At 40.1% G+C, this 23,676-nt stretch overlaps 1 protein-coding gene and 1 non-coding gene across 2 annotated transcripts; both read left to right on the forward strand.

The window, feature by feature from the left end:
• The first annotated feature begins 2,772 nt into the window (after window positions 1-2,772).
• LOC141603150 (small nucleolar RNA R71) lies at window positions 2,773-2,879 on the forward strand. The gene has a single exon (XR_012525045.1). It is a non-coding gene; the product is annotated as a small nucleolar RNA R71 (small nucleolar RNA).
• Window positions 2,880-13,306: 10,427 nt separating this feature from the next.
• Window positions 13,307-23,414, forward strand: LOC141601901 (uncharacterized). The gene is made up of 2 exons (XM_074422209.1): window positions 13,307-13,578; window positions 22,847-23,414. The coding sequence occupies exons 1-2, from the start codon at window positions 13,307-13,309 to the stop codon at window positions 23,412-23,414; spliced, it is 840 nt and encodes a 279-aa protein (XP_074278310.1).
• The last annotated feature ends 262 nt before the right edge of the window (window positions 23,415-23,676 follow it).

The raw sequence follows: 23,676 nt of genomic DNA on the forward strand, positions 1-23,676 counted from the left end.
AAAAGACGCCATAGGACAAGCGGACCGCAGGAAAGACGAGCGGATTCCTTGAGCTGAGACGAGCGTCTTTTTGCTTAGGATGCTCGGATTCCTTTCCAGGAAAGAATCCCAGAATTTGGCAGCAAAAAGACGAGCGTCTTTCTTGATGGACGACCGTCCAGACTGAGACGAGCGTGTTTCTGGCTGGGACGCTCGGATTAACAGTCAGACCCAAATTTTAATTTCTGTAGCTTCACCAGACGAGAGTCTGTTGGCTTGGATGCTCGGGTTTATTCAGGACGAGCGGATTATCCCTTAGGCCGCTCGGATTCCTCCTTGACCACACGGATTCAGGTCCATCCGTGGGTGCTTCGTAACCCGTGTCATTTCATTCTTCAATTCTTATGTTCTTCATTGTAGGGGCACTACAAAGGCATGAATAGCCTAGGCAATTGATATCCCCAAACTAAGTCAAAGCACTACACATCAATAAATTCATAAGTCCCTCCCTCACTTCTCTCAAAATGATGAATATCTTGATCAAGGCACAAAAATGTAAATCCAAAAATGACAAAAATACAATAGAATAATTGAAATGCAAGTTAGGGAGTTAGAATATTTACAAATGGTGGTTTAGGGAGGATTCCACCAAACTCTCATCCAATGTGAGATGTCAAGGGGGCATGTTCAAGGTGTTGTTGATGTTACTCAACACCTTGAAGAAGTAGTCGAAAGCTTGCTCATTATCATGATAAAGATCCTCAATAGATCTTTGCACTTTTGGTTCTCCATGATGGCCTTTGGTCATAGCATTACCAATATAGGGATTGAATATCCCTTCAAACTCATCATCCCAAAGACCGCATACTTCGTCTACTTGCTCACTAAAAAAGTCTTGAGTTGATAAAGACAACTCTCTTTCTTTCGTGTGTTGGCCAATGAGGCCTTCTTCTTCACTTGTCATGGGTGAGCTTTTCAAGCTCTCATTGTTGCAATTTCCTTGCTCTTTTGATGGGGCATCATCCACTTTCTTTCTCCATTGAAATTCCAACTTCTTCCTATCATCTTTCCGGCTATAGTGATCAACCATAAAACATGGCTCATGCAATCGGGGAGCTCTCATGGTCTTGTCAAGATTGAAAGTAATGGTTTCATCTCCTACTTCAAGGGTGAGCTCTCCATGCTTCACATCAATCACCGCTCCCGCGGTGTGCAAGAAAGGTCTTCCTAATATAATAGGAATGTTGAAGTCTTCTTCCATGTCAACAATAACGAAATCCACCGGGATGAAGAATTTTCCAATTCTCACGGGAACATCTTCCCATACCCCTAAAGGTGTCTTTGTCGATCTATCCGCCATTTGAAGCGTGATGTTGGTGCATTTGAGTTCTCCCATTCCTAGCCTCTTGCTAACCGAATATGGCATGACACTAACACTTGCCCAAGGTCACATAAAGCTTTGTTGATTGTAGTGTCACCAATAGTGCAGGAATGGAGAAGCTTCCCGGATCCTTGATCTTTGGAGGTGAACTCCCTTGAAGGATGGCACTACTCACCTTAGTGAAGGCAATAGTCTCAAGCTTTCGGATTGATTTCTTCTTTGTAAGGATATCCTTCATGTATTTTGCATAGGCCGGAACGTGATTGATCAATTCCGTGAAAGGAATCGAGACTTCTAAATTCTTCACAATTTCCATGAATTTTCCAAGTTGGTCATCAAACTTAGGCTTAGCTTGACGACTCGGGAATAGAAGTCTAATCACAATGGGTACCTTCTCTTTGGCCTTTTCTTTATTCTTCTTTGAAACTTCTTGATTGGTGGGTTCTTCTTCCCTAGAGTTTTGCACAACTCTTTCCTTGTCACTAGCCTCTACAACTTCATCCTCAACTTGCTTCTTTGGACCTTCATATCTTGTACCACTCCTCAAGTGGATGGCACTAACCGATTCATGTCTTGGGGGATTACTTTGAGGTGGTAATTGCCCCTTTTGTCTTTGAGAGTTTGAAGATGCTAGTTGGGTCATTTGAGTTTCCAACATTTTTGTGTGGGCTAGGATGTTGTTGATGGTGATGTCTCTTGCTTGACTATCTTTTTGCATTTGAGTGAAAAATTCTTGTTGATTCTTTTGCATTTGGAGGACCGCTTTTTGAACATCAAAACCTTGGTAATTTTGTTGATTGTATGGAGTTTGATTTTGGTAACCTTGGTTTTGGTTGTAAAAGGGTCTTTGATTTTGGTTTCTCATTGGAGTTGGAGTGTATGTTGGTTGAGGGTTTTGAACATTTTGGCTTTTGTATGAGAGATTTGGATGAAATTTGGTGTTTTCATTGTAATAGTTGGAATAAGGGGTACCACTTTTGTATGCTTGAAAATCATTCACTTGCTCACTTGTTCCCCTACATTCACTTTGGTCATGTCCCAAAGTTCGACAATTCTCACATATTCCATTTGGAATCGATGAAGATGCTACCATGGCATTAACATGTTGCTTTGGTGATTTTGAGGCTTCTTCAAGCTTAGACATAGCCTTTTCAAACTTCAAGTTGATGGTATCAATATGAGCACTAAGTTGAGCTCCCAATTGTGTAATAGAGTCCACTTCATGCTTTCCTCCTCTAGTAGCCTTGCGAGGTCTACTATATTGTGAATTATGGACCGCCATTTCCTCAATCTTGTTCCAGGTTTGATTATCGTCAACTTCGGTGAACATACCATTTGATCCCATGTTGAGAATGTTTCGGGAGTTTTCATAAAGACCATTCCAAAATTGTTGTACCAAGAACCACTCGCTAAGTCCATGATGAGGGCATGAGCGACAAGTTCCTTTGAATCGCTCCCAAGCTTCATACAAAGATTCTTCGTCCCATTGCTTAAAACCCGTGATTTGGGCTCTTAGCATGTTAGTCTTTTCCGGAGGGTAGAACTTTTTGTAGAAAGCTAGAGCCAACTTCTTCCAAGAGTCAATTCCAAGAGTAGCCTTATCAAGGCTCTTCAACCATTGTTTCGCGGTACCAATTAGAGAAAAAGGAAATAAGACCCATCGTGTAACACCCCGGTTTATGAAGGAGCCTTTAGCAAGACATTTCCTAATAAACCGAACTATTACCATCTCGGTTTCCCGAGGTAGTGAATAACAAATTAAACTCCAAGGCAAATTATATAATTACTTTTAACTTAACTTTTACAAACCTCATTTACATCAAATTACAAGAACTAACATAAATAAAAGTGAAGGTCTTCTAGATGATGATCTAGCTACTAAGTCGTCTGATCCAGTGTCTCACGCCCATCCAGCTCCCGTTCTATCTCTAAACCTGTCAAGTCTGCTCGCCAATATTTGGGTCATCACAGGTGTTCACGAATACACAGGGTCAACCACGAGGTTGAGTAGGGAAAACAATTAAACAACAAAAATATGATATGCATGATCCTCCGTCACCTCCATCTCCATCTCAACTCATATATCATAGCTCATATCTCATAACCCGGACAACCCAGCCATACCGATCCCCGGTAGACTATATATATCGACCGTAGCCGATCTGCCAGCTCGCAGCTGAGGACACAAGGGCAAGTCCTGCAGAACCCGCCTAGGCCTTATCACAACATCCTCATCACCACACCATATCACCTCAACATCCTCCATCTCCAATGCATATGAATGCACAACAGTAAACAATGCAATACAATATGTATATCAATGAATGAAATCATGCCAGCTACCAATGTTGTGATAACACACTCAACACGAACAGTTCAGTCAACCATCTCATAGCGTAACCAACAACCACGAATCAAGTCACGTTCACAACTTGGGCATATGAAACACAAACAAGTCAACACAATTCAATAACACGATAAGAAGTCAAGTGTATTTCCCTACCTCAGTACTGCAGTCAAATAATCGGGTGTCCAGTAATATTCCACAACAATGCTCCCTCTGAAAGATAATTAAATGATAAACAATCACTTAACTATTCCCGTTCCCAAAATAGAAGTTACTAAAAAAATAGAATTTCCTAAAATGGAAACTTTCCCGATATAGTAACTTTTTTCTTTTAACAAACCCGACTCAAAACCCGTCTTTAATTATTTAAATAACTCGGGAATTAAATTAAATAAATTATTTAGAAGACTCGAGAATTAAATTAATTAATTAACAATACGATAAATTAACGAATTATAACGATTAAACTATGAAAACCCGTTTCAAAACAATTCGAATAACCCGTCATCAACCACCATCCCTTTACACGCGTTCCCACGCTCCCACGCGCCACCACTAGGCCGTGTCAACCACCAGCCCAAACCCCCACACTGACCCAGCCACCAACGACCACCCCCACTGGGGTAGACTCCCGCCGGCGAGTCAAACCATGGCCGTCTTTTGGCCTGGTTCAACGCCGTGCCTCACCAACCACCCCTTGTTCTCTCCTTACCACCACCGCAACCAACACCTATTCCCTGCCAACCCTCCACTGACCTGCTCGCCGTCAGCCCACGAATCCAGACGACATGGCGCCGCCATTTCGACCTCCCCCGAGTCCACGGTGGCGCCACCCCAATCCTAACCATCTAACTCACCTGAAACCCGCATCTTAAACCCGTTTGCTACCCCCTGGTTGCTGCCGCCTCTCTCTGCCAATACCACCACCTAAGACCACCCCAACAACCACCAAGTCACTCGTCTCACACCACTCTACTCCTATACCCCTGCAACAACCACCAAAAACGCCCCTATAAGACACGAAACAATAGCCAATAACTCGACAGAAAGAGGAGAAGGGTTGTGCTCTTACCTTTCCTGCCGCCACACCCGCCACCAGGGTTGCCACCGGACGTCGACAACCACCCCTAAATCTTCCCTGCTGCGCTGTCAACACCCACACTCACTCTCCCTCTCTCGATTTGCGTGAAGGTTGGGAAATGCGCCGTTGAAAAGAGGTAGGCGGGTGAGGGAGTAGGGTTTGTAATGTTAGGGTAGAATTAGGTTAGATGGTAAATGGGTCATGGGTAAACATTATTGGGTAAGTGGGTAAATGTTATGGGTCCGCGTGGTTGGTAAAAGAATTAGTTAACGTGATCTCATTCAGTTAAACCCGTCTTGACAAGCTTACGAATAACTCGATCCTACGATATCAATACGACCAGACAATTACTCGACTCAATAAACAATATAAAATACGGGGTATTACACATCGAATATGGTCTTGAGTCACTCCGGTTTGTGAAATCGCATCACAATAGTCACAAAAAGTCTCCATGTGAGAATGAGGGTCTTCACTAGGCATCTCCCCCAAATTGGCTTCTTTCGACTAATTGGATAAATGCGGATTTTGCAATGAAATTTCCGGTCAAGTGTTGTGGTGTGGGAGTACCATTGGGTAGGTTCTCCTCGGTTGGTACGGAATGTGATGAAAACTTAGGCATTGTGGGTTGATCTACAACCTCACCAATACCTCTCAAAGTGTTTCTAGCAAGTCTTCTATTGGTTGTCAAAGTCCTTTCAATTTCGTGATCAATGGGTAACAAGTTACCTTGTGATCTTCTAGACATGCAAAATATCAAACAACTCGAAAACAATTAGAACAAACCTTGAGGAGTTTTACTTCCCCAAGGCAATGAAAGACACAACTAATAACAATCAAAGAAAATCAAATCAAGTTAACACCATCCCCGGCAACGGCGCCATTTTTGGTCGGTCGCTTTCTTAGCTTAGATTTCGGTTACTTGTCGTTAGGAGTACCTAGACCAAAAAAATATTTATAATCTTCGCAAACAACTCTACTATTAGTAAAGAGGTAAGTAAAGGTCAGATCCCAAGGGACGGGTATTGATGTAGGATTTTTGATTGCAAGTAGTGGTGTCTAAGGGCGTCACAATTTGGGTTGAGATAAGAAGATTACTAAACTAAATAACAATAAAAGTAAACAAGCAAGATGATTGAATAGAGGTGTAAGCAATTGATTAAAAGCACTAGGGTGTCATGGGTTCATAGGGGATTCATGGGATTTGATCATACAAACATGTTCTCAACTAGATGCAAGCAATTATTGTTGTGATGGGATCGAGTTAGTGTATATCTTACAATCCCTAGGAATGTTTGGGTCCCGGAGCCAAATCGATTAGATTGTACAACACCTACAAGTCGACTTAATCCTCCCTATCCAACAATATGCATGGTCTAATGAGACTCGAGTTGGTTTATGTCTTACAAGTCTCATTGAAAAGATAAGTGATGGGTAAAAAATGCAAGGACTCATAGGCTCGCATTTCATCAAACATAACATGTGCATAAGTTGAAATTACAAGAAGCAAGCAAATTAATTATGAAAGCATATTACATTAAGCATGAATCAATCCCCATGTTGGTTTCCCCTAATTCCCCATTAACCCTAGTTAAGGAAACTACTCACTCATTATCAAGTTTAACATGTTAACAAGGTTGTCAATCATATCAACAAAGCAAAACATGATGAATGAGTAAAGATGATTAACAATAATTAAAAAGGGATTAAGAGAATTATTCTTAATGATGATTCCAAAATAATAAGCAAGAATAATAGAAGTACTTGATGAATGATTGGAAGGTTGTCAATCCTCCAAATAAACCCAAATATTCTGGTGGCGTTGGAAAGCTAAGAGGACAAGCTTTAATCTTCAATTAAGGAAGAGAAAAGCAAAAGAATTAAATTTTATTATCGCCTCAAGGTAATACTTTAAGACCGTGTTATGTATACACTTTGCTTCATTATAACTTGTTATTTAGACCACCATAGGACTTGCTAAGACCGTCACCTTAACCGTGGGACATCAGGGAGTGACCGGACCCGTGTTGGAGAACCGTTGACCAACGGGAAGGGGGTGGTTTGCTGGTGTTTTCGAGGGTGGTTGGAGAGGGTATGCAGTATGTGGTTTTACGGATTTTAACGCTTTTCGTGACTGGTTTGGACCTGGACCTGGGTGGGGACGACTTAAGGTGGTTAGTCGACCACTGTGGGTGGCTTTAGGTGGTTGAGGGGGGGTGGTTTATGCGGTGGTTGGTCGGAATTTCGTATGGGTTGTGGGTTGTTGTCGATTGTTGTATGCTTGTATTAAACCAGGTTGTTTGACCACCATATCTCGACTCGAATTGACCTGGCTATGGTGGGTTTGTGACCTTGGGGGAGGTGTTGTGGTGGTTGCAGGTGGTGATTTGTGGTGGTTGGTGGTTGGAAAACGAGAAACAGGGGAAGGTATTGGTGTTGTTGTAGTCGGGTTTAGGAGGAAGTCGTGGCTGCTATAGTTGGGTCGAGGAGATGAGGGAACCACCCTGGAACCACCGTGGGTTAGTGGTGATGACGGTGGTGGCCAGAGGTGGTGGGGTATGGTGGTTGGTTGTTGGCGGGTTGGAGTTGTGGGTGTGTATTGAGTGTTGTGGTTGGTGGAGTTGCGTAGGGTGGTTAGGACAGCCTGTTGAGGCCGTGTGTGGTGGCTGGGTCATTAGCAGAGGTGTATTCCGGTGGGGGTTGGTGTTGGAGATGGTGGTTGTCGGTTGGGCATTACACGGGTTGTAGGGTATGGGGAGTATAAGTATGGAGATTGGAGGGTAGTTGTCATGTTCTAAGTTTGGCATACACGTGACTCTTTTTATTTTATTGGGTCGTGTCTAATATTGATACGGAGTTTTAAGACGGGATTTATTAATTGGGTAATTTGTGACAGGTTTTAATTGGTTAAGTTTGGATGACTCGGGTTTGTTTTTGAATCGGGTTTTTAATATCGTAATCCTTTGATAATAATAATATATAATTAATTTGAAATAACGAATATAATTTATAAAAAGATAGAATGTAATAATTAATAATTGATGGAAATTATAATATTTTGATTAGGTGACTATTGTGAAGAAATTATAATCGGGTTTGGATTGCTTTATTATTTGGATCGCTTTGAGCTGCTTGATTTGGATTTGCTTGCCAGGTAGGATAGCTACTCAATCACTTTAATGTTTACTTGAATGGTATTATCTGATTTTATTGGTTGAATTATTTGGAATTGTGATGGGATGATATATGATTGTTGGTTGGTTGTATTGAGATGATTTGATTATTGACTACCTCAGCTCGTGACTGATATGATTTAAATATTGACTACCTCAGCTCGTGACTGAGATGATTATATTGATTATTGGATTCCTCAGCTTCGTGTCTGAGATGGTAAGGAATTGTGTTGCTTAATTGTTTGCATTTTCATATCATGAGCACTTGCATTGGATACCTCAGAACTGGTTCTGCAGGACTTGTTCTGGGATGATGAGACTACCTCAACTTCGATTGGGATGATGAGACTACCCCGGCCAGGGATTGGCGGGATGAACGGGAGCGTCGGAGGATTGATCATGAGCATACATTGCATTTGCATTTAATATTGTTCTTGTATCTATTTATTGTGGTTGTTTGGCTATTCCTACTCAACCTCGTGATTGACAGTGTATTCGTGAACACCTGTGGTGAACCTTAATGGGGAGCAGATTTGACAGGTACTAAAGATTAGCTGACTTGGGAGCTTATGGGAATGCGTGAGGACTTGGCCAATCTAGCTAGAAGTTTAGACCACATAGAATATTTAATCACTTTATTTATTTCCGCTGCGAGTTGTAATTATTTTATATTAAGTTTTAGTTGGTTAAGTTGTAATGAACTTGTAATCACTAAGTTTTAATTTAAAGTACTTTGGTGAGTTGGACTTTGTTATTCACTACCTCGGGAAACCGAGATGGTAACAGTCCTATTTATTTGGAAATTTCTAGCTAAAGGATCCTAAATAAATGGGGGTGTTACACTTTGTTTGTCACTCTTATCATATTGGGACGACTACGCCACATTCGAGGCATGAAAGATATAGAAGACCGAATGGTATGATCTTTCCAAATCTCCTTCTCCTTTCTATTATGTTAATGACAAGTGGCTAATTTTTTATTGATGCGGTATGAACCTATGTATTAAGAGTTTGCATTTAGCTTATATGACATATTAGTTGATAGAAACATATGCATTAGAGTTGTATATATGTTAGTTGCATCATGGCATGTAGTTGTATGATAGAAATTGTTTTGTGAAAATGCCTATTTAGGAAGCTTGACAAGTTTATATAAGGCCCTTGTAGATAATTTTTCTCCTTGAGACTTTGTTTGCTAGAATACCCTCAAGACACCCTAGGATGTGTCATACTAGTATCTTTTGTCCCATAATCTAAGGCCTAGTCAAGGGTTTTCATGTGTGTCACCTATCCAACCTTATGATGTGATATGGACTTGATAAACTTATCTAGGGGACCTTGATTGACTTGGTGGTTTGGCAACCCAAAAATACTTTTCATTAATAAGTTTGAAGTGCTTACTTCAAAAATTTTGTGATGTGGAATCATTTTAATTGCCAAGGAAACCTCAAATGTTTTGAATTGTTGAAATGCCAAGAAATTTTATGGAGGAATACCACTTCAATGGGATCCATTGAATTGGGCCCCCACACGGTTGTGAATTCGGCAACCCAAAGACAAAGTGACTATCACCCCAAGAGCTATTGTCTAGAGGGTAACTGGTTGCCTAATAAGCGATTGGCGAAAGCAAAGGACACTAACAAATGAGGGACAAACCCCATCTCAAAGTTTTGAAATGTGAAATGCGAAAGTTGAATTGAGGTGAAATTTTGAATGTTAGTCAAATCCACTACTTTTGTTTTATTGACTTGAGCACTTCATTCCCAAAAATTGTTTTTGTTATGCCACCTTGTTGAGCTTTGGACGATCCTTGGCCTTTAAACTTGTAGAGAATCCGAGATTTGTCATGTCATATGCCACTAACATCATAAGGATCATCCTTCCACCCCCATCCGATCACCCTTGAGAAAAGCATTTAGCAATTTTGGACGAAAATAGCCTAGTTTAACACAACTTGGAGGTGTCTTATTTGCATCCTCTTGGACTTAGTAACTAGGAGAACTAATATCTATGATGGAATGTGTACCCCTAAATTGCTTCCCTTATAGATGATTTCTGCCACTTAGATGAGGAAAGTGGCTATTCTTTTGTAGATGCATCCTTTGATTTGTTTTTGTGCTTAATGCTTGGAGGAATCGCCATTTTGGCAAGCCCCACCTTGCCTTGCAAGAAGGCATCTTACCTCATAGATGTCTTGTTGCGAGTTGAAGGGGCAGAGTGAGACCCGCTAATTGTCTCACATCGGCTAGGTTATAAATAAAGATCATAGTTTTAGTCACCTCTTTACTCGGGACGAGCAAAGGTTCGGTTTGGGGATATTTGATGTGACTCACATTTACGCACATTTAGTCCCCTAACTAGGCTCGTTCCTATGCTTTCTTGCATGCATTAGGGTTGTTTCTTATCTTTAGCTTCCTACTTTGCATATTCTATGAGGTTTTGTATCCTTGGTAGGAGAGGAATGCTAGCCTTGCTTTTATGGTGCAAAACGGAGCTAAATGGAGCACATCTAACGACCAAGCAACAAGGAGGAGACCAAAACTAAAGGCCTAAGTCATAAAAACAAGTATATGGGCAATGATGAAGGACCCCCATGACTCCCCATTGATCCCCACGAGTTAGGGGACAACCAAAGGAAGAAGAAGTAAATCTGCCCTTCAGGACGGGCGTCCCAGAGACAGTTCGGGAAATCCAAAGGGAAGGACGGGCGTCCCCAAGCTCAGCCCCAGCGTCCCCGGAGCAGGACGGTCGTCTTTCATTACAGGATGGGCGTCCATCAAGAGGAGGTCGTGCGTCTCCAAGCAGGACTTGCAAGGCGTTAAACTCATTTAAGGGGCTTAATCGTCATTTAAGCCCTTAGTTAACCTAATACTTGTACTTAGTATAAATACTCCCTTGTATTAGCAAGTTAGATTATGAAGTTATATTACCATAAACCAAGTTTGTTTAGATTAATCCAAGTTACTTAGTAGATTAATACAATTCGATTACACAATTCAATCTTAATCACATCTTAATCTTTCCTTAATTATTGTTCAAAGTATTCTTAGATCTAGTTTGGTAATTTGAAGATTATTTGGGTTTATTGAAGAATTGATAACTCTTCAACATCCATCAAGTTTTCTTCTATTATTCTTCGCTTTCTATTTGATCATCGTAAGTTGGTACAATTTCTCTTCTCTTTACTTAATCCTTGTTTATTGTTTTACTTTTTCATCATGTTTAGACTTGTTAAGATGATTAACACCTTTGTTAGCATGTTCACCATGATAATGAGTGAGTAGTTCCTTAACTAGGGTTAATGGGGGATTAGGGGAGTTAATCATGGGGTAGATATTTACTTAATAAGTTCATAGGAATGCTTGGTTGTTGTAGTTTCAACTTATGCACATGTTATGCTTGATGAAATGCTTGATTGACAACCTAGCATGAATCTCTTATCCTTTCAACAAGACTTGTCAGACATAAACCAACTCAGGGCTTGTTAGACCATGCATATAGTTGAATAGGGAGAATTAAGTCGACTTGTAGGAGTTGTAAAGTCTTGACCGACTCGGCTTCGAGACCCAAAACTTCCTAGGAATTGTAAGATATAAACTAACTCGATTCCACTACAACAATAATTTTCTTGCATCTATGAAACTTGTTTGTATGATCTCACCATGATTCCCATATGAACCCGTGACACCCTAGTGCCTTAATCAATTGTTTACAAGCCCTATTTGCTTTGCTTTGTTTTACTTTCATTTGCATGTTTACATAAACTAACTCAAGGCTTGTTAGACTATGCATATAGTTGAATAGGGAGGACTAAGTCGTTGTTGGTGTTGTAAAATCTTAACCGACTCGGCTCTGAGACCCAAAACTTCCTAGGAATTGTAAGATATAAACTAACTCGATTACACTACAACAGTAAATTTCTTGCATCTATGAAACTTATTTATGTGATCTCATTATGATTCCCATATGATCCCATGACACCCTAGTGCCTTAATCAATTCTTTACAAACCCCATTTGCTTGCTTTGCTTCACTTTCATTTTTTTACTTTGCATTTGTTAACTAGTTTAGATAACCATCTCAACCCAAACCAAATTGTGACTTAAAGGTATAACTACTTGCATTTGATAGCTTAATCCAATACCCGTCCGTTGGGATCCGACCTTTACTTACCGCTCTACTAAGAGTTGTTTGTTGAGACTATAAATATTGTTTGAAGGCGTACAACGACACGTTCTTCACTACCCACCACCGATGATGGCACCTTTGAGATCCGTCCATCCTATATTTACCTCGTAGAGCGAAACATGTTTGGAGGTGGAGCTAGTGAAGATCCTACTAAACATATGGAGAAGTTCGTTACATACTGTTGCTCCATCCCTTTGACTGCCGGGGTAACTCAGCACCAAGTAAAACAAGTTGTATTCCCTTTTTCTCTGCCAGATGGTGTTGCGGAGTGGTTGCGTGATTTGGACATGGAAGCTAATGCTATTAATGACTGTAATACACTAGTTCTTGCATTCTACAAGAGGTATTTTCCACCGCAGAAGACAAATGCTCTTAAAAGCCAAATTACGAGTTTCAAATAAGGCCCCACTGAAGACCTTAATGAGGTATGGGTTCGCTTCAAGAGACTAGTCCACTCCGTTCCTCATCATGGTTTCCAGATTTGGTTTTTATGTAATCAGTTTTATAATGGGCTGTACGGCGATCATAGAGCCTTGCTTGATTCTTCCTCAAATGGGAGGTTTCAAAACAACAACACTGATGCCAATGCTTGGAAATTGATTGATGATATAGCTACTCACACTACTGAGTATGGTAACCCAGAGAAAGTACAAGAGGGGGTAGTTCATATGGAGTCGTTGCAGCTCAGTTAGAGGCATTAATTGCCCAGATTGCCGAATTGAAGACATCCCAATCTTTGGGAAACCAGCAGATGGTTCAGGCCATGGTCCAACAGGACACACCTTGTGATCAAAGTGGCATTGCGGGCCATAGTGCATATGAATGTATGAGTACGATAAAACAGGTCCATGCTTTTCAATCTTTTAAGCAAGGTACACCGTACTCTAACTTTTTTAATGAAAGGACTAGGGAGCATCCAAATTTCTCGTACCGAAGCCAGAATGTCCTTAATCCTACCACAACACTATAATAACCACAGGGTTCTCAATATGTGATTCCCTAGAATCGCACTGCTCAACAAAGCAATTATCAAAGGCAAAACCAAGGAGGTCAACGGTTCATTACTCAGCATCAACAATATCAACAACAGATGCAACCTCCTCAGCAAGCTCTAACTAACGATATGTTGGAAATTAAAGCCTTGTTACAACAACAAATGATGGCTTCACAGAAGCAGAAGGCTCTAATTACTCAATTGACGACACATAATAAGATGTTGGACATTCAAATTGCCCAATTATTAACTTCCAGTAGACAACCGGGTACGTTGCCGTCTCAGCCTGAAAAGCCGCATGACACTGGTAATGCGATACATCTTAGAAGTGGTCTTACATACAATGGACTAGAGATGCCTCAGGCCTTTGAAAATGTCATAATTGAAGAGTTAGATTTGGATGCGGAAGAAAAGTTCGCTGACGAAACTGTTGTAACGTCTGAAAAAAGTCGATCAACGGAAAATATTAGTCGATCGACTAAATCTGCAGATGTGAATACCGAGGAAATTGAAAAAAGTCGATCGACTGGGCTTGATAGTCGATCGACTATTTTGGTTAGTCGATCGACTGGTTTGGATAATCGATCAACTTTTTCGACTGACGGAGCTGCTGATTGATGTGACTCTTATTTGCTTACATTTAGTCCCCTAATTGAACCTATTTTGCATACTATTATAACATTTCATGGCCATTTTATCCGTCAAATGCTTTCTATTTTGCTTTCCTAGTGCATTTTATATGTCTAATAGGAAAGGAGGTAATGAGGCGGAATTCCCGTCTCCCGTGCACATTTGGAAGGTTGATGACGACATTAGATGGACTAGTATGAAGAGGAGGCAAGAACGACGACAAAGCAAGAATAGGGAGTATGCAAAGACTAAAGGCCGTGAAGCAAGGATCACACTGTGCAACAATCCGAGCGGCTTAGGCACAAAACGAGCGGATCCTCCTCTCATGATCCGAGCGTCCCGTGCAGAAGACGAGTGGATCCTCCCCTCACAATCCGAGCGTCTCCTCTCCTGGTCCGAACGGATCGTGGCATCACTAGCGTGATATGCTCATCTCCTCGCAAGACTTGCATTTCCCCATTTTAAAACTTAGCATTGTTATTTACTAATCTATCCTTACTTAACCTAATGATGTACTACTATATATACCCCATTTGTAATAATCAAAAGGTAGCCCAATTAGACACCAAGAAGTTCTCTTAGATTAGATTAAGCTTTCATTAGGAGTAGATTAGAATAGATTAATCTCAATCATTCCACAAAATTACATATTAATCTTTCCTTAATCATTGTTTAAATTTATTATTATTGGGTAATTGAAGATTATTGGGTTATTATTGGAGAATTGACAACTCTTCATCAATCAGTCAAGTTTTCTTCTATTATTCTCTGCTTTATTATTTGGATCATCTTAAGTTTGGTATAATCTCTTTACTCTTTATTGTTTATTTCCTCATTCTTTTATCATGTTTATACTTGTTGTGATGGTTGACACCATTAATTACATGTTCCCCATGATAATGAGTGAGTAGTTACTTAGCTAGGATTAATGGGGAATTAGGAGAAACAAACATGGGAAATAATTCATGCTTAATCTAATATGTCTTCACAATTGCTTGCTTGTTATGGTTTCAACTTATGCACATGTTATGTTTGATGAAATGCGAGCCTATGAATCCTTGCATTTTCTACCCATCACCTATCTTTTCAATGAGACTTGTAAGCTTATACACCAACTCGAGTCTCATTAGACCATGCATATAGTTGAATAGAAAGGACTAAGTAGACTTATAGGTGTTGTACAATTTAATCGATTCGGCTCCGGGACCCAAACCTTCTTAGGGATTGTAAGCTTATACAGCAACTCGATCCCATCACAACAATAAGTGCTTGCATATAATTGAGAACATATTTGTATGATCAACTCCCATAAATCCCCTAAGAACCCATGATATCCTAGTGCTTTTAATCATTTGTTTACATCTCTTGATTTATTACTTGCTTTACTTTATTGCTTCCGTTAGTTTAGAACACAACTACAAACCCCAACAATTGTGACACTAGCATAAATTGAGATAGATAGACTTAGAACCCAAAGGACGCCATCCCATGGATCGACCTCGACTTAACCACTAGCTAGTTATTTGTTGAGAATATAAATGTGTTTGATGGAGTGAACAACGACTCGTTCTCACCATCAAAATGGCGCCTTTGCCGGGGACGGTGTTATGTGATTAAGTTCTTACTTGTTTGTCTATTATAAATTGTGCTTTAACCTTGAGGAACTTGTTCCTTAAGGTTCATTTTTACCGTTTTATTGTAGTTTCCATGTTTGTAGTTGTATCTTTATCTTGGCTATGATGATGACCCAAGACTTGGTACATGGAGTATGCGGTGGATCTTTTGAGTATGACTACAATGGGTATGGGGAGTTTGAGGAGCAAGTCAACACAAACCTACCTTACAACTCATACAATGAAAATCCTAACTACTACCCCAATTTTTCCCACCAAAATCACCATATCCAATATCAACAACAACCATCCACCCAAAACTCACTTTACAACCAATTCCAAATTCCACAATATAAGCATTTTTACACCCACCCACAACAAGAAGATGAGCCCATTCAAAATGTGATTCTCCAAATGATAGGAGATCAACAAAACTTCTTCAAACAAATGCTAGAGGAGAGCCAGAATAGAGACAATGTTCTTCAAGGCATTGTCACCCAAGGTGAGGAGTTGGAAATTCGAATGGCCCAAATGAAGGCAACCCAAGCAACCATTCCCCACCAGTCCTTGAGCATTGGCCATGAATGTGAATTTGAGGTAATAACCTTTGATATAGAAGATGAGTGGGGAGAGCCAATCTCCTTGAGCTCTTGTGAGTACGAAAGTGTTATTTTTGATGAAGAAGACATGAGGTTGACTAAGCCAAATACTCTTAGCCTTTGTGAGTATGAGGGTGTGTCCTTTGAAGTGAATATTGAGATGATGGAGAAAGAGTTATTGAAGAAAATTGAAGCCCCCATCTATGATTCTTATGAAGATAGCCATGATGACGAGATCGTGAAAGAAGCTTATGTGTTATACAAGGACTTTTGGAATAAGGAAGAAGAAACTTGTGATATCGCTTTACTTGAGGAGCCTATCCTTGAGAAATTTGAGATACCCTACCATGAAGAGAATGAATGTCTCTTTCCTATTGACCATGAAGACCATTTCGCACCCACCATGGAGCCTATGATTGTTGGAGATGATATGGAAGACCTTCTTCAAAAAGTCAAAACATCATATAAAGGGTACTTGGTGGAAAAGCTCAAGAACAAACTTGCGAATGAACTTACTTGGGGAGATTTGCCACCCACAATTTCAACTCCAAAGGTACATCGTCATCAATGCCATGGGAATTCTTCTTCTACTCTTGAAGGATTGATAAATCCAAATGCTATCATCATCACCAAAATTGAAGAAGAAGTTGGTGAGTGGAAGTCTCCGGACGAATATGAGCCATACTTCATACCTTGTGTTGACAAGAATCATGGGCTTACTAATTTCAAGCATTGTAAATATTCAAGTGCCAAGAGAAAGGTGAAAAAGAGAATGAATGACAAGTTTCCTTGGCCAAGCTTTATTTTGAATTTGAGCAAACCATACTTATGCTTATTTGGGGCTTGTTTACAAGCTTTTGATCTTCTTCTAAGAGCCTTGAGTTCTATGGACAAGAAATCTCGACAATTTGAACTAGTTTGGTAGAGTCCTATCTCAAACCACCATTTGTAAAATATTCCTTCCCATAATCTTTGCATTGTATAATATTGTTTATATTTTCGCATTTCTTACATGAAGAGTAGTGAGAGAGGGTTTCTTACCCATTTGTTGAGCATACTTTCAGAAAAAGATAAGAAGGAATCACAAAAGGGTGCAAGGGAAACAAATTCAAAAGAAAGGAATAAGGGATTGAGAAAGACGGCACGAGACGCTCGTCCCGAGGGTAAGACGCTCGTCCTGAGCCTCGCCAAGAGCATAATTCGGCACTGACTTGAAATCCGCTCGGATTCCTCAGGAGACGCTCGTCTCAGAAGGAAGACGCTCGTCTCTCCTATAAGACGCTCGTCTTGAGCATAGTCTTGGAAACAAATCTGCACTAGATAAGAATCCGCTCGGATTCACAGGAATCCGCTCGACCCAGGAAAGACGCCCATCTCTTCCACGATACGCTCGTCCCCAGCCGGTCTCAAAATTTCCAGGATCCCTGACTAAGAATCCGCGCGTCCTCTCAGCAAGACGCTCGGATTGCTCCACGAAGACGCTCATCTCCAACACGGGACGCTCAGATCTGCTCTAATTTATACTAAAACCTCGTGGAATCCGCCCGAGCCTGGCTCTTATCCGCTCGACTTCCACCCCTTTTCCTTTATAAACACTCCCACCATCCCTCATTTCCCTTATCTTATCTACTCAAAATCTCACATCATCATTTCTCAAAAATTCCCATCACAAAAATCAACCATCAAAATCCTAACGTTTCAATTGAAAATGATGCACCTAAAGGGAAAAGGCAAGAAATCATCCGAGGCCGCACCTATGAAGCGCAAGGGTACTTCTTCATCCACTCCGAGGGAGACAAGGGGCCATCGCAATGTGATGATAGGAGGTGTGGAGCAACTCGAGTTTTTCCCCGAGGTAATCTTCACTTGCAATGAACACCGCCAAAAATTCGTTTATCTGCTAAGTAAGCATTAGGAACCCACTCAGTTCTTTGATATCACTGTTTTAGAGGTTCTAGGTATAAGGTATCAAACTGAAATGTTCTTCGATGGTTTAGGTCTTGGGAAGCTATTTTATGCCCATGAGGAGACCTACCTTAGCCTTACCCTCGAGTTTCTATGTAGTCTCCGCATTGTCACAAATACTTGGAGAACTGTTTGTTTGGAGTTCCGACTATGAAATCAAGACCATAGGTTGACCCTTGATCAATTTGCAAATGTCTTTGGTCTTGATGTGCCAAACGAAAACACCGACAAGCCCTCCTACTTCAATGTTAACCACATTTGGAGAGCCATCTCCGGGAGGGACCTCTTTCACTTGAAACAATGCTATACCTTTGCAATTCAACATCCGGTGATTCGGATCACCGAGCGCTTCATAGCCGGCACTATCAATAGGATATTGAACAAGATAGGTGCACTCTCCTTGACTTGACCTTCTTAGAGTCTTATTTAAATGTTCATGGGACAAGGCCTTACAATTTTAACACGCCCTTTGAGATGCTTACAAGGTTTTTTGATTATGCTCAAGGGAACTCTAACATTAAGACCTTTGTGATGGGAGGCCTAGTCACAATGTTGGCCAATGACCTTTGCCCCGAGTTTAACCTTTATGGGGCCTATGAGAAGCTCGAAGGGAGCACTTTGATTGACGAGGATGCCATCTTCAACCACCACCGATGGTGCACCTACACTCAAACCGGGAGTGTGGAGTGGTTTACAAAGGGATGCTCTTCTATTGTCCTCACGTGGTGGAATGTACCACTTACTGAGCCACGGTTGAGTCGGTACTCGCCTACACCGAGCTACCTCCTCGATATTTAGATTCACCCCAACCCACCACAACGAGAAGAACCACCTCGTCAACCTCGTGGGATGCCGGTACAGGATAATGCACTACCGTCATATGTACCCATTCCACCCTACCCCACTCAACATGTACCGTTCACTCCCCAAGTTCCCAATGCTCCGGACATGAATGACTTGATGAAGCTTATGCAACGGGTCGATCTTGGAGTGCAAGATGGGAGGGTTGACAACTATTTGGCCCTTTATCCTCAATATTACCAAATGGCTCAACATGGGTATATCGACCGTAGAGGGCCTCGCCCATCTTGGGCTCAACCGCACCTTTTGTTCCCTAATCAAGGGAACCAAGACGAGAACTTTTGCAGCCAAGGTGGAGGATTCTATGGCCAAGGAGGAGGGTATGACCAAGGAGGTTCTAGCGGGTATAGATACCGCGATGATGATGATGATGACGAGTGAGATGGCAAGAGGTGTCTACCACACCACCTCTAATTGTAAGATATTCTTTTCTCTTCCTTTCTCTCATGTATAGTTGTATTACATTTTCAATTATCTTGCATTTGTATTATATCATTCACATTAGTTAGTTCACAAAGTATAATTTGCATTGTAATATATTTCACATGATTCATATAGTTAGTTGCATATAGACTAAAATTCATGCATAATCATTAATGATCAAACCTACTCATTTCTACACTAGAAATAATGTTTAAATCGGTTTGGGGAGGTTTGATCATAGGTGAAAACATGCATCATATAGTGTAGTTTAGATTGCATTCATTTGTTATATATGTCATATAGAATTGCATTTAGTTAAAGCATGCATTCATTCATATCATATCCTTTCATTTGTGCTTTAATAAAACTTTAAAAATCCAAAAATATGTATTTCTTTTTCATTCCTACTCCTACATGTACATTGAGAACAATGTCCAAAATAAAGTGGGGGATGGGAATTTATATTCCAAAAATACAAAAAAAAAATTCGAAAAATTTTGAATAATACAAAAACATGTCTTTTTATTTAATAAACAAAATCCATAAAAACTTGAAAAATGCAAAAATCCAAAAACATGTTCATTTCCTTTATAGTTTAGAATTGTATATATTGTATATACTTGTTTGTTTGCTTGTTTGTTTATCCTTTTTCACATTGATCGACTACGACACATCTGAGACATGAGGATATTGAAGACCGCGTGGTATGATCCTTCCAATCTCCTTTTTCCTCTTTATGTTGATGACTATGTGGCTTTATTTTGATTGATGCGGAATAAACAATGTGTTTATAGGATTGCATTTAGATTATATGGCATACAAGTTGGTAGAAGCATATGCATTAGGTTGTATATATGTTAGTCGCATCATGGCATATAGTTGCATCTAGGGAAAATTTTGTGAAAACATCTATTTGGGAAACTTGACAAGTGTATATAGGCCCTTGTGATACTTTTTCTTCTTGAGACTTTGCTCATTAGAATGCTTGTAAAACACCCTAGGATGTGACATGCTAGTATTCTTTGACCCATGGATTAAGGCCTAGTCAAGAGTACCTTGTGGTGTGATAACTTCTTGGCTACCGTTTATTCCAAGGTGACCCTTGAAACCATGCAACCATCTTCCATAGTCTACCACATTTTGTCATCAAAAAGGGAATGAGCACAAAAATTGTTCAAAATTTGAGTTCAAGAAATGAAAAGAAAAGACAAAAAAAGGGTTTTGCAATTGCATCAAAAGAAAAGAGGAGTAACAAAAATAAAAACTCCTATGCTTCAAATACAAGCACCCTCACTACAAATGGGGTAGCTTTAAAAATGTTCAAAAGAAAATGCAAAAAGTTGAAATTGTCAAGTATTGAAATGCCAAACCTCAAAAGAAATGGCAAAAAGAAAGTGTTCTCAAATGTCAAATGCCATAAGAAATTGGGGAGAAAAACAACAACAAAAGCAAACTCCCATATGAAACTTAAATACAAATGATCCCTTTATCCATCGAATCCACTTTTGTGCATGGTAGAGAGGGGACGACCCTTCTTCTTGTCTAGGCAAGAAGGGGAATTCCGCGATCCTCCATTGTTTCTAACACCATAGGGAGTCTACTCTTGACGAAAGCATTTAACAATTGAGGACAAAGGTACCCTAGCTTGACACAACTTGGAGGTAATTTATTGGTATCCTTCTAGGCTTAGTAGTTTGAAGAAACCGTATCTATGATGGAATGTGTACCCTTAGATTGCTTTCCTTGTAGATAATTCCCACCACTTAGATGAGAAAAGTGGCTATTCTTTTGTAGATGCATCCATTACTTGTTTTGTGTGCTTTAATGCTTGGATGTGTCGCCATTTTGGCAAGCCCCACCTTGCCTTGCAAGAAGGCATCATACCTCATGGTTGTCTTGTTGTGAGTTGAAGGGGCGGAGTGAGACCCGCTAATTGTCTCACATCGGTTGTATTATTAGAATAGTTTAAATAAAGGTCTAGTTCTAGTCGCCTCTTTACTCGGGATGAGTAAAGGTTCGGTTTCGGGATGTTTGATGTGACTCTTATTTGCGTACATTTAGTTCCCTAATTGAACCTATTTTGCATATTATTATAACATTTCATGGCCATTTTATCCGTTAAATGCTTTCTATTTTGCTTTCCTAGTGCATTTTATATGTCTAATAGGAAAGGAGGTAATGAGGCGGAATTCCCATCTCCCGTGCACATTTGGAAGGTTGATGACGACCTTAGATGGACTAGTATGAAGAGGAGGCAAGAACGATGACAAAGCAAGAATAGGGAGTATGCAACGACTAAAGGTCGTGAAGCAAGGATCACACTGTGCAACAATCCGAGCGGCTTAGGAACAAAACGAGCGGATCCTCCCCTCATGATCCGAGCGTCCCGTGCAGAAGACGAGCGGATCCTCCCCTCACAATCTTAGCGTCTCCTCTCGTGGTCCAAGCGGATCGTGGAAGCACTAGCGTGATATGCTCATCTCCTCGCAAGACTTGCATTTCCCCATTTTAAAACTTAGCATTGTTATTTACTAATCTATCCTTACTTAACCTAATGATGTAATACTATATATACCCCATTTGTAATAATCAAAAGGGAGCCCAATTAGACACCAAGAAGTTCTCTTAGATTAGATTAAGCTTTCATTAGGAGTAGATTAGAATAGATTAATCTCAATCATTCCACAAAATTACATATTAATCTTTCCTTAATCATTGTTCAAGTTTATTATTATTGGGTAATTGAAGATTATTGTGTTATTATTGGAGAATTGACAACTCTTCATCAATCAATCAAGTTTTCTTCTATTATTCTTTGCTTTATTATTTTGATCATCTTAAGTTTGGTATAATATCTTTACTCTTTACTCTTTACTCTTTATTGTTTATTTCCTCATTCTCTTTTCATGTTTATACTTGTTGTGATGATTGACACCATTAATGACATGTTCCCCATGATAATGAGTGAGTAGTTACTTAGCTAGGATTAATGAGGAATTAGGGGAAGCAAACATGGGAAATAATTCATGCTTAATCTAATATGTCTTCATAATTGCTTGCTTGTTATGGTTTCAACTTATGCACATGTTATGTTTGATGAAATGCGAGCCGATGAATCCTTGCATTTTCTACCCATCACCTATCTTTTCAATGAGACTTGTAAGCTTATACACCAACTCGAGTCTCATTATACCATGCATATAGTTGAATAGGAAGGACTAAGTCGACTTGTAGGTGTTGTACAATCTAATCAATTCGGCTCCGGGACACAAACCTTCTTAGGGATTGTAAGCTTATACACCAACTCGATCCCATCACAACAATAAGTGCTTGCATATAATTGAGAACATGTTTGTATGATCAACTCCCATAAATCCCCTAAGAACCCATGATATCCTAGTGCTTTTAATCATTTGTTTACATCTCTTGATTTATTGCTTGATTTACTTTATTGCTTCCATTAGTTTAGAACACAACTATAAACCCCGACAATTGTGACACTAGCATAAATTGAGATAGATAGACGTAGAACCCAAAGCACACCATCCCATGGATCGACCTCGACTTAACCACTAGCTAGTTATTTGTTGAGAATATAAATGTGTTTGATGGAGTGAACAACGACTCGCTCTCACCATCACTGATCCATCACCTGTTGCTAAAGAGACGTCTCCTAATAATGATAAGGCATCTAATTCTGATAAAGGGGAGAGCAAATCTGTTGACCCACCAATTGTTATCAAGGTTCCTTTTCCAGGACGCCTAAAGAATACAAAGGTCGAGCAGCAGTTCGGTAAATTCTTGGAGGTTGTTAAAAATCTTCAGGTAACTGTACCTTTCAATGAGCTAATTACTCAGGTACCCTCCTACGCTAAATTTATGAAAGATATTCTGACTCGTAAGAGGAGCTTTAACGAAGTGGAGACCATTGCTTTTACAGAAGAGTGTAGTGCACTCCTACAAAACAAGTTTCCACCCAAATTGAAGGATCCGGGTAGTTTTTCCAATCCCTGTACCAGAGGCACTCATGTAATAGATAAAGCTCTATATGATTTAGGTGCCACTGTCAGTGTAATGCCCTATTCAGTTTGCGAGAAACTGAATATGGGCGATCTTAAAGTTACGAACGTGACCCTACAGATGGCTGACCGAACAGTTAAGCGTCCTTTTAGTGTTTTATAGGATATCCCTCTTAATATAGGTAAATTCTTCATACCTGTCCATTTTATTGTGTTAGATATGGCTGAAGATACTCAGATTCCTATAATTTTGGGTAGACCATTTTTGCATACAGCAGGGGCTATTATTGATCTCAAACAAGGACGTTTGACTCTTGAGGTAGGGGACGATAAGGTGACATTTAATTTGGCTAGCACGCTGGCTAAGCCTATGATAGAAGATATATGTTATGCTATAGACATTGTAGATGAATCTATGTTTGATT

Source organism: Silene latifolia, chromosome 9 (assembly GCF_048544455.1).
Source record: "Silene latifolia isolate original U9 population chromosome 9, ASM4854445v1, whole genome shotgun sequence".
In the NCBI taxonomy this organism is placed as follows: domain Eukaryota; kingdom Viridiplantae; phylum Streptophyta; class Magnoliopsida; order Caryophyllales; family Caryophyllaceae; genus Silene; species Silene latifolia.

Bases quoted from the DNA above. Each gene is read 5' to 3' on its own strand.
- LOC141601901 (XM_074422209.1), top strand. From the start codon at position 13,307: ATGGCTTCACAGAAGCAGAAGGCTCTAATTACTCAATTGACGACACAT. The intron at 13,579-22,846 runs GTCTGAAAAAAG...TGTTTGATGGAG, and splicing joins GCTGACGAAACTGTTGTAAC to TGAACAACGACTCGCTCTCA.